The 13,791-nt window shown below is 47.5% G+C and overlaps 1 protein-coding gene across 1 annotated transcript in view; it reads left to right on the plus strand.

The window, feature by feature from the left end:
• Nucleotides 1–240: 240 nt before the first annotated feature.
• The window catches only part of WNT3A (Wnt family member 3A), a 93,154-nt gene continuing 79,603 nt past the window's right edge, over nucleotides 241–13,791 (plus strand). Inside the window, exon 1 of the mRNA XM_081834526.1 lies at nucleotides 241–830. Coding sequence (XP_081690652.1) covers nucleotides 760–830 — 71 coding nt within the window. The 5' untranslated portion in view covers nucleotides 241–759. The remainder of the gene's footprint in view (nucleotides 831–13,791) is intronic.

Genomic DNA, 13,791 nt, shown 5'->3' on the forward strand with positions numbered 1-13,791 from the left:
GTGGCTCCTTCTACCCAGGGAGTGAAGTCCGGACAGGTTGTTATAGCTACCCTGAGCCACAGGGGTCCCCCCTGTCTATTTAAACCCCCTAAATCTTCCTTTCCCCTTTTCTTCTTCTCCGCCCCCCCCCTTTTCTTAAACCAACCCCCCTCTCTACTTCCCATCCTCCCCACCCCTCCGGGGGCTGGTGGGCCAACATGTCCTTAATGAGTATTAAAACACTATCTCTTCGCAATTAGCTCATTCCTTCGCCTGGCTTGCTGGATTGACGCACAGCGCAGAAGGAGCTGGAGAAGCCCCGGCAATTTCCCCTTTGGCGATAAGTGCTGATTGGGTCTCTCGTTCAAGCAAGCCTGCTCCAAACTTTTTTCTTCTTCTCCCTCCTCTCTCCCCTGCTAAATGTTTGCCTTTAGTGTCTCTTGGCTGCGAGAAGAGGGATTTCCCCCCCCTTAAAAAACCCACCTCTCCGATATTTATTTTTTTCTTATTTATTGTTTTCGTCTTCTTTGAGAGAGAAGACGAGAAAGAAGATAATTTCTATATAGATATTTCTATATACCTATATACACCCATAGATAGATATATACAGGGAGAACTAGCTACCTGCTTGGGCTGGGTTGGTTTTTAATTTTTTCTGGGGGGTGGGGGTATTTTCTCCGCCCCCCTCCCCTGCATCCAAGAAGAGAAAGTTGGACGTTTTGCTGGTTTTAGAGGGGGCAGATATTAAAAGGCTTTTTTTGCCAACTTTTGGGGGGCGAGATGGCCCTTTTGGGATATTTCCTGTTTCTTTGTGGGTTGACCCAAGGTCTCTCAAGCTATCCCATCTGGTGGTAAGTTGACTTTCTTATTGATTGATTATTTGGGGGGGCAGGGTGAACCCCTTTTTCTCCCTCTAGCGCTCGCTTTTCAAAGAGATGTTGGATCCCTCCCGTTCCCGAATATGTTGAATGTGGAGGGGAAAGAGATTGTGGTTCCTAAAAGGGTGGGTTTTTTTACGAACGCACTCCCCAGCCTCTGTCGAAAGTCTTTTTATTTATTTAAGCTGTATGTTTATTTTGACTGTGTTAGCCCTGATCTACCGTTCTCCTACTGTAAAGTTAAAAAAACCCAAAAACCTGAAAAGGTGGGGAGGGGGTGAGAGAGAGAGAGAGAGAGAGAGAGAGAGAAGAGATCAGAGTTGCTGGGTTGTGTGCTTTTTTAAAAAAAACTTGCTTTGATCCTCTCCTGCCAAGAACAAAAGGTACTGAGTGAATTAAACAGATAATGATACAAGTCGACACGAGTTTTTCAAGGTGATTTTAAGCTAGTCATGTGGAAGGAGAGGAGGAGGAAAGCAAACGCTCTCCGACAAGAGGAATATATATATGTATAGATTGACGTGCAAAATAATGTGTACGTGTGTTTTTTAAAAGCACAAGCAAAATATTGTACAAGCGCGCAAAATATATATTTGTTTCGTGGCGATCGAGATGGACTTGCCTTCCCCTTGGTAAGGTGGGAGCCTCCCCGCCCGCTTCTTAAATAACAACAAAAACAACAACCGACAATCATGGGATCTTGAAACTTGGAACGAAATTCCTAAATATTGTGCCTGGATGAAATTCTGTCAACATGTGGGTGCCAGGACCTGCGTCAATGCTCTTTCGGTAGAACTGAGAGGTGTGTGTCTGTAGATACCTATCGCCAAAATATACACAGATTTTCCTTGGTCACTATAGTGGCTGCAGGCAGATTTAGTGGGACAGGGCATCATCGTCACCCCCCCCCCAAAAAAAATCCTCTATTCCGATTTGAGACAGTGAAGGTTCTTTAAGCACTCAGTGCAGAGATATGGACTCTGTATCTAGATCTCTAACTACCCGGCGTCCTCTCTCCTTCAGTATATCAGAGATGGTCCTACTTAGGTTCTTAGGCTATTCGATCCCTCTTTTACGCCTGGGTCGAGGCGCCTTTCGGATCCGGCTCTTCCTCCAAGGAAACGGCTGAGAGGCTTGTGCGTCTCGCTGGTTCAGTCTGGGGAGTCCTCAACTCCTGGAAAAGGATCCCCTTTTCTCTGTTTCTGTCCGGGGGAGCCGCGCCAGGCTGCACAGAGACTGTAGGCGGCGGCGTTTGAAATTGACCAGCCTCGAACGAAAGACTTCGGGAAGGGAGGCGAAATTGACTGGGGCTTGCGCGGGTGTCCGGAAGGCAAAGCCTCTTTTTCCTCTCTCCACCCCACCCCACCCCGCCCCCGTCCCGCAACCATTCCCAATGATTCCTGGAAGCAAAGAGAAACGCGACCCAAGAAGGAAATCTGATTGAGGGTGGTGGCGAAAGGTTAGGCAAAGATTAGGGTTTGGTGGGGGGGGGGAAGAGGGAAGGATTGCGCTCGGAATGGAGAAACCATCAAGACTCTTAAATGAATGGCTGTCAGACGCTCGCTTCCTCCATCAAAGCGCAGAGCGCTCGCCCATTTGGTGTTAATGTTTCTGATAAAAAGTCTGGGAAAGGTAACTGGGAAAGGCTAGCGACGCTGCGCCCTGCCCCTTTAAGGGCTCGGATTTGGGTCTTTTTGCGGCCAAATGTGAAGGGACTAAAGGAGAGAGAGACTTGGAGAGAGAGAGAGGAGAGCTAGGCGCGCGGGCGTGTTGCGGCACATCAGCCCGATCGGCGGTAATTACAGACTCCAGGGAGTCGGGAAGGAGGAAGGAGGCGGCGGCGGCGGCGAAGCCACCGCGGTCGTTCGCGGGCTTCAGCCGGGCGAAAAGTGCGCCCCCGAGCCGAGCGCCGCAGGAGCGAACCCGAGAGCAGGCTTCGAGGGGGGCGGGTAGCGCTCTTCGCCCGCCGGGGCGCGCATTCCCACGAGCGCAAAGGAGGGAATCGAGGCCTTGGCGAGCGCTGCAAGTTCTTACTAGAGGCTGGGGGCGTTCCTGGAATTTTAATAGCCCTCCGCCACCCCCATCCCCGGAGGTATTGCCTGAGCGCCACCGACTAGCAAGCTGCGGAGCCGAGTCTTGTGTCGAGTCGCCCCGCAGGCCACCCCACACAGAAGCCCCACACACGCACGTGCTCCCGGCAGAGGCTCCGCTGGAGCAGTTGGTGCACTCGGTAGAATAAAGCGGCATAAGGGTTCACGGACTGGGACACTTTAGGCAGCCGTGGGGAGGGGAGGAAGGGGAATGGATCCGCACGACCGTCGTCCCACCGGCAAATTTCCTTGCACATCGAAAAACAGCACCGTCTTCGGGAGTACAAGTAAAGGGAGGGTGGGTGTGTAAGAGGGAGAGAGCGCAAACCGAGCGTGCAAACCTCCCCAACGCCCAAGTGGTGCAGTCCGGGGTTAGCTTCACCACTTGCTCGCAGTTTGCGCATAAAAAGGCCCTCTGTGCGCAAATGCACCTGCCTGTTTGTAGCTCAGATGCCCTTTCTTAAAATGTTAAAAAGTGTGTACAAGGTCTAAACCAAAGGCAGTTGGTTTACACATACATGGATGGTTTCCTTGTTTCTCGGTGTTCTGCTTCTGGGGATAACCTTTAGGACATTTAAAAAAATTAAATTAGATTTGGATCTCATGAGTGATGCCTTGTGTCAGATATAGGCATTGACGATGACGGTTTTTGCAGAGCATCTATGCACAACGTATTAAAATATTAAGCCCGGCTACTGTCTGAAACACAGGACAATATAAGGAATGGATGTTCATTTCGTTAGGGTGATCTAAAGACAGAAGAAGGGTGATACACTCGATCAATCTCTCTTTTTTTATGCGGTCATAAAGCCGAACAAGCTGATACCCTAGCAAAAGTCTGTGTAGGAAATACAAGAAGAGCTTCTGCAATTTCCCTTGCACACACTTTTTTTTTTTAAAAAAGCCGTTTTAGTCTCCTTAAGCCACCTTGCTTTTTAAAATCCGGAGGAAAGGACAAAACTGGCATCTCCTAAAAAGCTCGTGTCTGTGTTTGTACTCACCACTCGCCTTTATGTCAAAATGCGGGGCGGAGAACCGGGGTCACCCAGATTCCCAGAGGAAACTGAAGGGAGTTAAGACAGTTTCTTGAGAGTAATTCAGTACTCAGGTGTATAATGAATTACTGCTTCTACAGTTCTATATATGTGTAGGACAGTGGCAGACAGAAGCACACTTGACTTGCACGTTCAGTTTTCATTGAAAACAACAGACCATTCCTTGCAAGTAACCGTGTTTATGAGGATCAGCTTACAAAGGCTCCTTTTATAGCAGGTCCGAAAGTGGTTACAGAATTTTGAGGGCTTTTTATACATTGTTTGTGTGTGTGTGTTTTAGAGGAACGTATAAAGCAATTTGAAAGAAGCGGCTCCCTTTACTAGCAATGCAATCCTTTACATGTCTACTCAGAAGTAAATCCATTGAATTCAGTAGGAATTGCTCCCGCGTCAGTAAGCATATGATTGCAGCCTAAATGATCAGCAATATGTGCGAGATTGCAAATACGACTTCGACCCAAAATCCAAAATACTCTACTTAAAAAATCGCTTGCAAACATTCCCTCCCCCCTCCGGAAAGAATTCCAAAGAACATTCGTTTTTTTCCATTCCTTAAAGAACGATATTTAATTAATATATAGGAAACTGGGTGGGCAGGGAGAAAGGCGAGAGAATCTCTCCTTTTAGAAAATAAGATCGATTAAGGCTGCAATCCTATAGCCACTGAGATCAATGGGGCTTGCTTCTGAGTAGACCCATAAAGGAACGCGCTGCAGGGAGAAAATAGCAAGGCGGGCGTGTGAAGAGGGAACGCGGTTGAGGAAAAGGCCACCGTGTCTGTCAAGCGCGTTTGTTTTGTCTGGACTCCTATAATGTACACGTCTCTGAACATACATTCTCTCTCTCTCTCTCTCTCTCTCATTTTCTCATTCTCTCATTTTCTTTCGGGGCGGGGGGAGGCGGGCGTCGTCGACGGCAGAATTCCCCAAATAGTTCAGGTATGACAAAGGGCACAAGATAATAAAATGTAAATATTAAATCCTTGATAAGACAGGTTACCTCGCACACCTGGGCTGCAAGCAGCTACGCATTTATTCAAATTCGAAGAAAGCCCCAATAAGCGAAGCCCTTCAATTTCACTATAAATGCCCCCCCCCCCAAAAAAAACCCTATGGAAAGCGACAAGGAAGAAGAGGGCAATTTCCTTATATTTTCGCTCAACCCGCCCCCTATCCCGCCCTAAAAAATATAGGTTACGACCCTACACACATTTATCTAGGAGTAAGTGTCATTGAACTCAGTGGGCTTACTTCGGAGTAGGCATGGCTAGACTTGCACTTGCAAGTCAAGACCAGAATCGTCAGTGCAAGCGTGATCTTTACAGGGCAATCCTAATCAGATTTATTCAGAAGGCAATCTTTCGGATCCTGGGATTTATTTTCCAGATAAATATGTTCAGAACTGCAGCTTCTGTTTCTTGAGGCGGGGGTTCAAACCTGCCTGGGAATGATACTCGCTGTCTTTGCTCCCAGTCTGCAAATGAGATGGCAGTGTTTAGTCGGCAAGCGCTCTACACATGCTCAAAGGCACTAAAATCAGATTGAAATGCTGAAATCAAAGTTTATTTTATACTCCTCGCCGTCCAAAACAGGTTACACAGCGAACAATTTATATTAAGCATCTCCGCGATGCCACTGTATTAATTTTATTTATGGGGGTAGAGAGCTCTGAAATCTTAACTAGTGTTCTTCCAAACTGGGGTGGTTGGGGTATCGTGGCGAAGCTCTCCATTAAGGTATAAACCAGCGAAATAGGTGCCCCAGTTTACGGTCTGTCTGGAAGCCTTAGTACATTTGCACCTTTTCACACGTGACGTCTGTTTGCTTGTTTAAAATCGTGTGCGTTGCAAATGCAAACCCACTGTCAACAAAAACATACATTTTAGAGTCTTTTCACACCCTATGCTAAAAGTGACTTTGAAGCTCTGCTATTTGTGGCACGTGTGGATGTTGTTAATCCGAGCAAGAAAGCTGAGTGGTTGTATCGAAGCTATACACTGTAGCCAAGGTTCTACAACTCCGTTACAGACCGACTGAAGGAAAAGGCTCCCTTTCATCACGTGCTATCCCATTCACACGTGTAGTAAACAGCCAGTATCGTTTTGGGGGCACGTGAGAATGCAGACTTCAGGTGTTGAAACCTGGCTATTGTTTTTGATAGAAGACTAGTAGATTTCATTGAACTGCGGTTTTTTTCTTTACTACCGTCTGCCCCTTTTAAAACTGGCTCAGACCTGCTGTAATAAATAAAACCCTGTTTCAAAATAAAATAAAAACCAAAGGACGGGAGGAACTCAGATTTGTAAAGTAACCACTCATATTAAATTCAGGGAGCTTATCTCATACCTCATCCTCCTAAACATGATTGCTTGGGAATAAGTAGACTGGAGGGCACAGTTTTAATGTTCAGATCCAAACGTTCCCATTTAGGATTACACTCCATTGAAACCTACTAGACTTATTTCCAAGTTAGGACAAAATCCTTGCCATGCACACTTCCTTGAGAGTCAATAACCCTCATGGATGAATACAGTGGGATTTACTTTCGAGTAAACACACACTAGACCTGACTGCGTCTGCCTTTGGAATCTGCAGTGAAATGTCACATTCAGAAGAATTCTAAACTCTTGGAATGTGATCGGGACCATTTTGGGGGGAAGCATGATAAGTTCCACTTAGTTCACTTACACAGGAGTAAACCTCAATAATTTAACCAACAACTTCTGATCATCTGACTGGCCACTGTGAGAAGAGGGTGATGGACTAGGTGGGCCCTTAGTCTGATTCAGCAGACTCTTCTTGTGAGTAGACATCATCGCTGTGAGACGCTGGTCTATAAATTAGAATTGAAATAATGTGATCCCTTTAGAGAGTACCTTTGCTCACACCCAGCCTGATCCTATGCACATTTATTCCCACTGGGTTCAGAAGTAACATAGCATCATAAGCATCTCAACTCAGAATAAGGTTTTATTGAATTGAATGGGTCTAGGATTGTAGCCCAGAAATCCTCCGCTTTCGTACCCCAGTTCCATATTATCTGAAAGGGGTTGTAAAAGTTAGCAGCCCTCATTACCTTTGTCCAAACCCTCCTCTCCCCCCAAACCCAGCCATTTCCATTTGATTTAGGAACCTTAGCCAAACCATTTCAGCAGCAAGATCCACAAACAGCTTTTTGTTTTTGTTTTAACTGGCCTGAGTGGGAAAAAAGCCAGCAAAACCAAGGCTGCCATTCCGTCACTGCCACCACCCAGCAAAAAAGCGAAAAAAAATTCACAATCATAATATAATAATCCCTGTAGCGCCTGCCTCTAGAAACCTGTGCTATTTTTATTAACGCATCTGGAGTCACGCCTCTTTTGAATTATTATTTTTTAAAGAACAAATTGTGGGGTGTGTTTTTTTTTTAAGAACAAAGACGTTTTCTCTTATAGAAAAAGCAGAGAGAGAGAGAGAGAGAGAGAGAGAGAGAGAGAGAAGGCCATCAAATCTTGCATCTCTTGGTGTGCATATTTCTTCTCCATCAGACCAAGATTTGAACTGCAAAGGGCGGAGGGGGCGTGTCTGGAGGTGGATGTTGTGGAAAATGCAGTCACCTGCCTGCTGAGCAGCCACCCCCACACACCTAATTTGTTTCCTTGTGTAAACTAGTTTCTGGATAGTTAATGACATTTAATTATTATTTTTGGGTGTGTGTGCTTGTGTGAATAGGCAAACTGTCCTGGACAGTTAGTTAATCCAGCTTCTCTTAGCCTTTCCCCATTTCAGCTCTGTGTGTGCACATCTGCCTTAGCGAGCTGGGTTGGAGCCCAGGTCACACGGCCTCTTGGAATTCTTCACCCTGTTTTGTGGGCATGGAAACTTGGGGGACCAGTTCACCCCATTTTTCTCCAGAAATGGAGGAGAAACTGTCCCAACAGTTTCCATTTTTGGGTTTAGCAGGAAGTACTTTTTACAGAGCACGTAAATTGTGGAACTTGCTCTCACATGGAGCAGGGACAGCCACCAACTTGAATGGCTTTTAGAAGAGGATTTAGACAAATTCATGGACAAGGGGAGAGTGCTCTTGTGCTCAAATCCTGCTGGCTTCCCACAACGGGCAGCTGCTTGGCCAATGTGAGAAGAAAGAAGATTCCACCTAAACATTAGGAAGAACTTCCTGACAGTAAGAGCTGTTTGACAGTGGAATTTGCTGCCAAGGAGTGTGGTGGAGTCTCCTTCTTTGGAGGTCTTTAAGCAGAGGCTTGACAACCATATGTCAGGAGTGCTCTGATGGTGTTTCCTGCTTGGCAGGGGGTTGGACTCGATGGCCCTTGTGGTCTCTTCCAACTCTATGATTCTATGATTCTAGAACAGGATAGTGGACTGGATGAGCCACTGGCATTATCCAGCAGGCTAGTCTTATGTTCTTATGTTCCCCTTCCAGCTGCAACCATGTTGGCATCCCATGACCATCATTTTGCATCCTCTGTAATGCCCAGGACCCTGGCTTCATTCTTGGCATGGAAAGTGGAGGGGAATGGTCTCTGTCACCCAAACATGGTTGAGACAATTCAGAGTAAAAACCGAAAAGTTGCCCTTTTTTGGGGGGCGGGATAAAAATATCATAAATGTTCTCAAGAAACACATTCTCTGAGAAGCTTCTTCTCAGCTCTGCGCTGGTGGAAAGCTTAGTCCTTTGCACAAATCCTAGAAACTAAGGCTGTACCTAGCCCCTCCCCACTTTGCCTTGAAGTAAGCTGCATAGGTCCTGATTTGTAGGGACGCAGGTGGCACTGTGGGTTAAACCACAGAGCCTAGGACTTGCCGATCAGAAGGTCGGTGGTTCGAATCCCCGCAACAGGGTGTTTCTGTGCACTGCTCTGGTTCTCCAGAAGTGGCTTAGTCATGCTGGCCACATGACCCGGAAGCTGTACGCCGGCTCCCTCGGCCAATAAAGTGAGATGAGCGCCGCAACCCCAGAGTCGGACACAACTGGACCTAATGGTCAGGGGTAGCCTTAGACTAGCATTAAACTCAGTGGGACAAGAGCAACTGTGCACAGGGTTTTATTTTGGCACAGTTGGATTAGTAGCGTTGAGTGCAGAATTAAGATCTGCTTTGTACCCAATATTTATTCATCCAGCAGCAGTAGATCCAGGAAACACACTGGATGTTGTTATGGCAGTCAGAGGTTTGCCCCCCCCCCCCCAGCATTTTGTCCAGAAAGCTTCAAACATTTTTTCCTCTGAGGGATTCTAGGATTGGCCAGCAAGTGTTCTAGTAAGTAGCCAAGTTTCTCAAATAGCTCACCAAGGAACCAGCCATCTCTGCTATGCCAAGAGATTTTGCTCAAAGTGAAAATTGTGAATTGAAATCTGAGGACTTTCCCCTTTCAAAATATCTGAGGAATTTTGTGAGAAGCTCCCCGTCCCTCTCCCCCCCAAAAAAAAGATGGAGGGAAGGGAAAGCAAGCATAAGAAGAGTCCTGTAGCTTCAGGCCAAAGGCCCATCTAGTCCAGTATCCTGTTCTCACAGTGGCCACCCATTCACCATGGATATTTTGTTAACCCTGGTTGATGGGATATTGAATGGAATAGTTAAATAGTGCAGTTGATCTATTAGATTCACTCCCACAAGCTAAAGCGATGGCCAACAACTGGGGTAGCTTTAAAAGAAAACTTAACAAATCCACAGAGAATTCCCCCTCTGAGTGCACAGAGTTCTTCTAAACTATCAATTTGAACTGGGTACCACCTTTTGAAAAGGGATGTGGGTGGCGCTGTGGGTTAAACCACAGAGCCTAGAACTTGCCGATCTGAAGGTCGGCGGTTCGAATCCCTGTGACGGGGTGAGCTCCAGTTGCTCGGTCCCTGCTCCTGCCAACCTAGCAGTTTGAAAGCACGTCAAAGTGCAAGTAGATAAATAGGTACCGCTCCGGCGGGAAGGTCAACGTGTGCTGCTCTGGTTCGCCAGAAGCGGCTTAGTCATGCTGGCCACATGACCCGGAAACTGTACGCCGGCTCCCTCGGCCAATAAAGCGAGATGAGCGCCGCAACCCCAGAGTCGGCCACGACTGGACCTAATGGTCAGGGGTCCCTTTACCTTTACCTACCACCTTTGGAAGGGAGCCAGCAGAGTGAGCTGCATGCACTGAGTCAGTTGCTGTGTGCATGGGTGGTGCTGGAGGCTCTTGTCAAAGCCTCCAGATTTGACTGTAGCATGGGCAACTCTGCAGCCAGGATCTGACACCTCAAACAACCTTCACTGGTTCTACCTTGACCCGGACTGTGGGCCAGGGGAAGAGCAAATGAAGGTGACTTGAGGGAACCAGATGATTGGAAGTGGTTCTCCGTGGTTCCAGGACAGGGGTCTCTTCCCTCCACCTGGAGATGCCACTGCTTGAACCCAGGACCATCAACATGGAAGTCAGCTGCAGTACCACTCAGCTACAGCCCTTCTCCATACAAGGAACATAGTGTTCTGTCTTGCACCACCACAATGTTGGTCCATCTTGCTCAGTATGGTCTGCACTGACCAGCAGAGATTCTCTAGGGTCCCAGGACAGGAGTCTTTCCCAGCCCACCCTGGAGATGCCAGAGGTTGAACGGCCCTTACCTGAAGTATTCCCATCAAAGGTATGCATTAAGTTGAAGGAGTTAGAATCACTCTTTCTGGAACTATTTAAAACTGGATAGGACAAAGCCCTAAAGAATTTACAGTAGGAAACACGTCCCCGGGGAGAATGGAACGCATGAGCTCATCGTAAGCCTTCCACACTCTGCGCTCAGGTATGTGAGTCAGGGAAGGAAATGTCTTTTTAAGTTTATGGGAGCTGCAGTGTTGTCACAAAACACAGGCTAGGTAGGGATCACAGCAAGTGCCATACCTTTGTAAAGGGTGATGGCTATGTTCTGCCTCCACTGTTGGAGGCAGCGATGCAATTCTGAGTTTCAGTTGCAAGAAACTGCAGGAGGGGTGTGTGTGTGTGTGTGTGTGTGTGTTTGCAAGATGGGTGACACCTGGCTTGAGAGCAGTACATGTGAAAAGGATCTGGGAGTCGTGGTTGACCACAAACTTGACATGAACCAACAGTGTGACGTGGCAGCTAGAAAAGCCAATGCAATTCTGGGCTGCATCACTAGGAGTATAGCATCTAGACCAAGGGAAGTAATAGTGCCACTGTATTCTGCTCTGGTCAGACCTCACCTGGAGTACTGTGTCCAGTTCTGGGCACCACAGTTCAAGAAGGACACTGACAAACTGGAACGTGTCCAGAGGAGGGCAACCAAAATGGTCAAAGGCCTGGAAACGATGCCTTATGAGGAACGGCTAAGGGAGCTGGGCATGTTTAGCCTGGAGAAGAGGAGGTTAAGGGGTGATATGATAGCCATGTTCAAATATATAAAAGGATGTCACATAGAGGAGGGAGAAAGGTTGTTTTCTGCTGCTCCAGAGAAGCGGACACGGAGCAATGGATCCAAACTACAAGAAAGAAGATTCCACCTGAACATTAGGAAGAACTTCCTGACAGTAAGAGCTGTTTGACAGTGGAATTTGCTGCCAAGGAGTGTGGTGGAGTCTCCTTCTTTGGAGGTCTTTAAGCAGAGGCTTGACAACCATATGTCAGGAGTGCTCTGATGGTGTTTCCTGCTTGGCAGGGGGTTGGCCTCGATGGCCCTTGTGGTCTCTTCCAACTCTTCTATGATGCTATGATTCTTTGATTCATGTCCTGCTTGCAGGCTTCACATGGGCATCTCGTTTGTCATTGTGAGAACAGGATCCTGGACTAGACGGGCCACTGCTCTGATCCACCAAGGCTTTTCTCACATCCTTAGGAGAACAGCAATCCTCAGGAAAAGAAAGAACACAACATTTTCTGGAGATGTCTCTACATTGGTTCCTGTTCCTAGAATGCATGGTTTGAGTAACAAGCCTGCTGACCTGAAAAGGACTTTATGAGCCATAATAATAGCATTTACCAAACATTTCACAAGCACGTGTCGCAAAGGGGAAATCCTCTCTGAGTCACACTGCATCATGTTTGGATGGCTGAGGTTTTTATTCCCACCAGGTGTGCAGGTGCTGGGGCACCTGAATGAGAATATGGCATTCCACGGTCCGTCCATAGACACCGCTGGGATGTTTCTTAAGCTAGGCCTGTGCTTTGCAGAAACCTGGCCTCTGTTATGTCGAAAGCTTCCTCCCTCCCCCCAAAGAGGTTTCCATTTTTCGGCCTCCTTTTTCAGGCACTTAAGAATTTCTTTAGAGGGTTTTGAGTTCCCCTTATCATTAAAAGGCAAATTGGGGGTAGGGTTGCTAGACATCTGGAGTTGACCTGAAGCTTCCAAATTTGCCTGGCCCCCACCAGGTGGCAGAGGGAGGGCTTGAATCTCAAGGTGGACAGGAGTGTCTTTAAGTTTAAAAAAACATTAAGAAGGTTATGCATACAACTTGCAAGCTTCAGCCAATTATTCCAACGTCTCAGGGAGGTGGGATCTATCCTCTTCTGCTCCCTCCTCCCCTCTCCCAATTACCGTATTTTTTGCTCTATAAGACTCACTTTTTCCCTCCTAAAAAGTAAGGGGAAATGTGTGTGCGTCTTATGGAGTGAATGCAGGCTGCGCAGCTATCCCAGAAGCCAGAACAGCAAGAGGGATTGCTGCTTTCACTGCGCAGCGATCCCTTTTGCTGTTCTGGCTTCTGAGATTCAGAATATTTTTTTTCTTGTTTTCCTTCTCCAAAAACTAGGTGCGTCTTGTGGTCTGGTGCGTCTTATAGACCGAAAAATACGGTAACCTCCATCTCCAGGGCTCAGTGGTGAGAGGGAGAACAGAGGAAGAATCGTTACAGCTCACCCCCATAATATCATTAGGGGATGCCCCTAGGTCTCATGTTTGTGCCCTGAAATTTGAGGGTCTGGGCTGCTCCTGACCTGGCAACCTGGCAACTGGCGGTGGTGTGTAGTATAAGCTGCTTTATAATAATTCAGACTATTTATCCATCTAGCTCAGTATTGTTTTCACTGAGTGGCAGTGACTCTTCAGAGTTCCAGACTACGGTACCTCCAAATGCTACCCAGAGATGCTGGGGTTTGAACCTTGGACCTTCTGCATGCTCTGCTACTGAGCTACAGTCCTTCCCAATGTGTTTGTTTGGTCAACCTGCCCAGCCAGCATGGTTAATGGTGGTGGTGGTGGGGTTTGATGAGAATTGTGGTCCAGCAATGTCTGGAGGGCCACAGGTTCTCCATTCCTCCTGTAAAAAGAATCGCCAGCTCTCTGCAGCCTCCCTGCCTGCCTAATCTGGAAAAGCCCCAGGGTAGGAGTTATTTAGTAATGTCTTTCCATTTTCTTTCATGGAAGTACAGGCACCCAGTAAGGCTGCTGAGGGCAGACAAATAGTGAGATGATTTGTAGAATGAAAGGAAGGACACTCACAAACACCCCACATCCATATTATGGGGCCCAGAATGGAGCTATACAAACATACAGACACAGGCAGTGGTATAGCGTGGGGGGTGCAGGGGGGGCTGGCTGCACCGGGCGCAACATCTGGGGGTTAGGGTTTGGGGGCGCAAATCCACGGGTTAGGGGGCGCAAATTACTTGCCTTGCCCCGGGTGCTGACAACCCACGCTACGCCACTGGACACAGGGACATTGCAATGAGAACAAAACCTGTCCTTGGGGAGAGGCTGCCATTTGCCTCTGAATATGGAGTGTAACAGGCTCCTTGTAACCTATGCCAGGGGGTGTCTGCATCACACAGTCTTGCCCATCAGAGTGACAGGCATTTCACTAACTGAAACTG

The sequence above is a fragment of the Podarcis erhardii genome, assembly GCF_964252035.2.
Source record: "Podarcis erhardii genome assembly, chromosome: 12".
Classification (NCBI taxonomy): domain Eukaryota; kingdom Metazoa; phylum Chordata; class Lepidosauria; order Squamata; family Lacertidae; genus Podarcis; species Podarcis erhardii.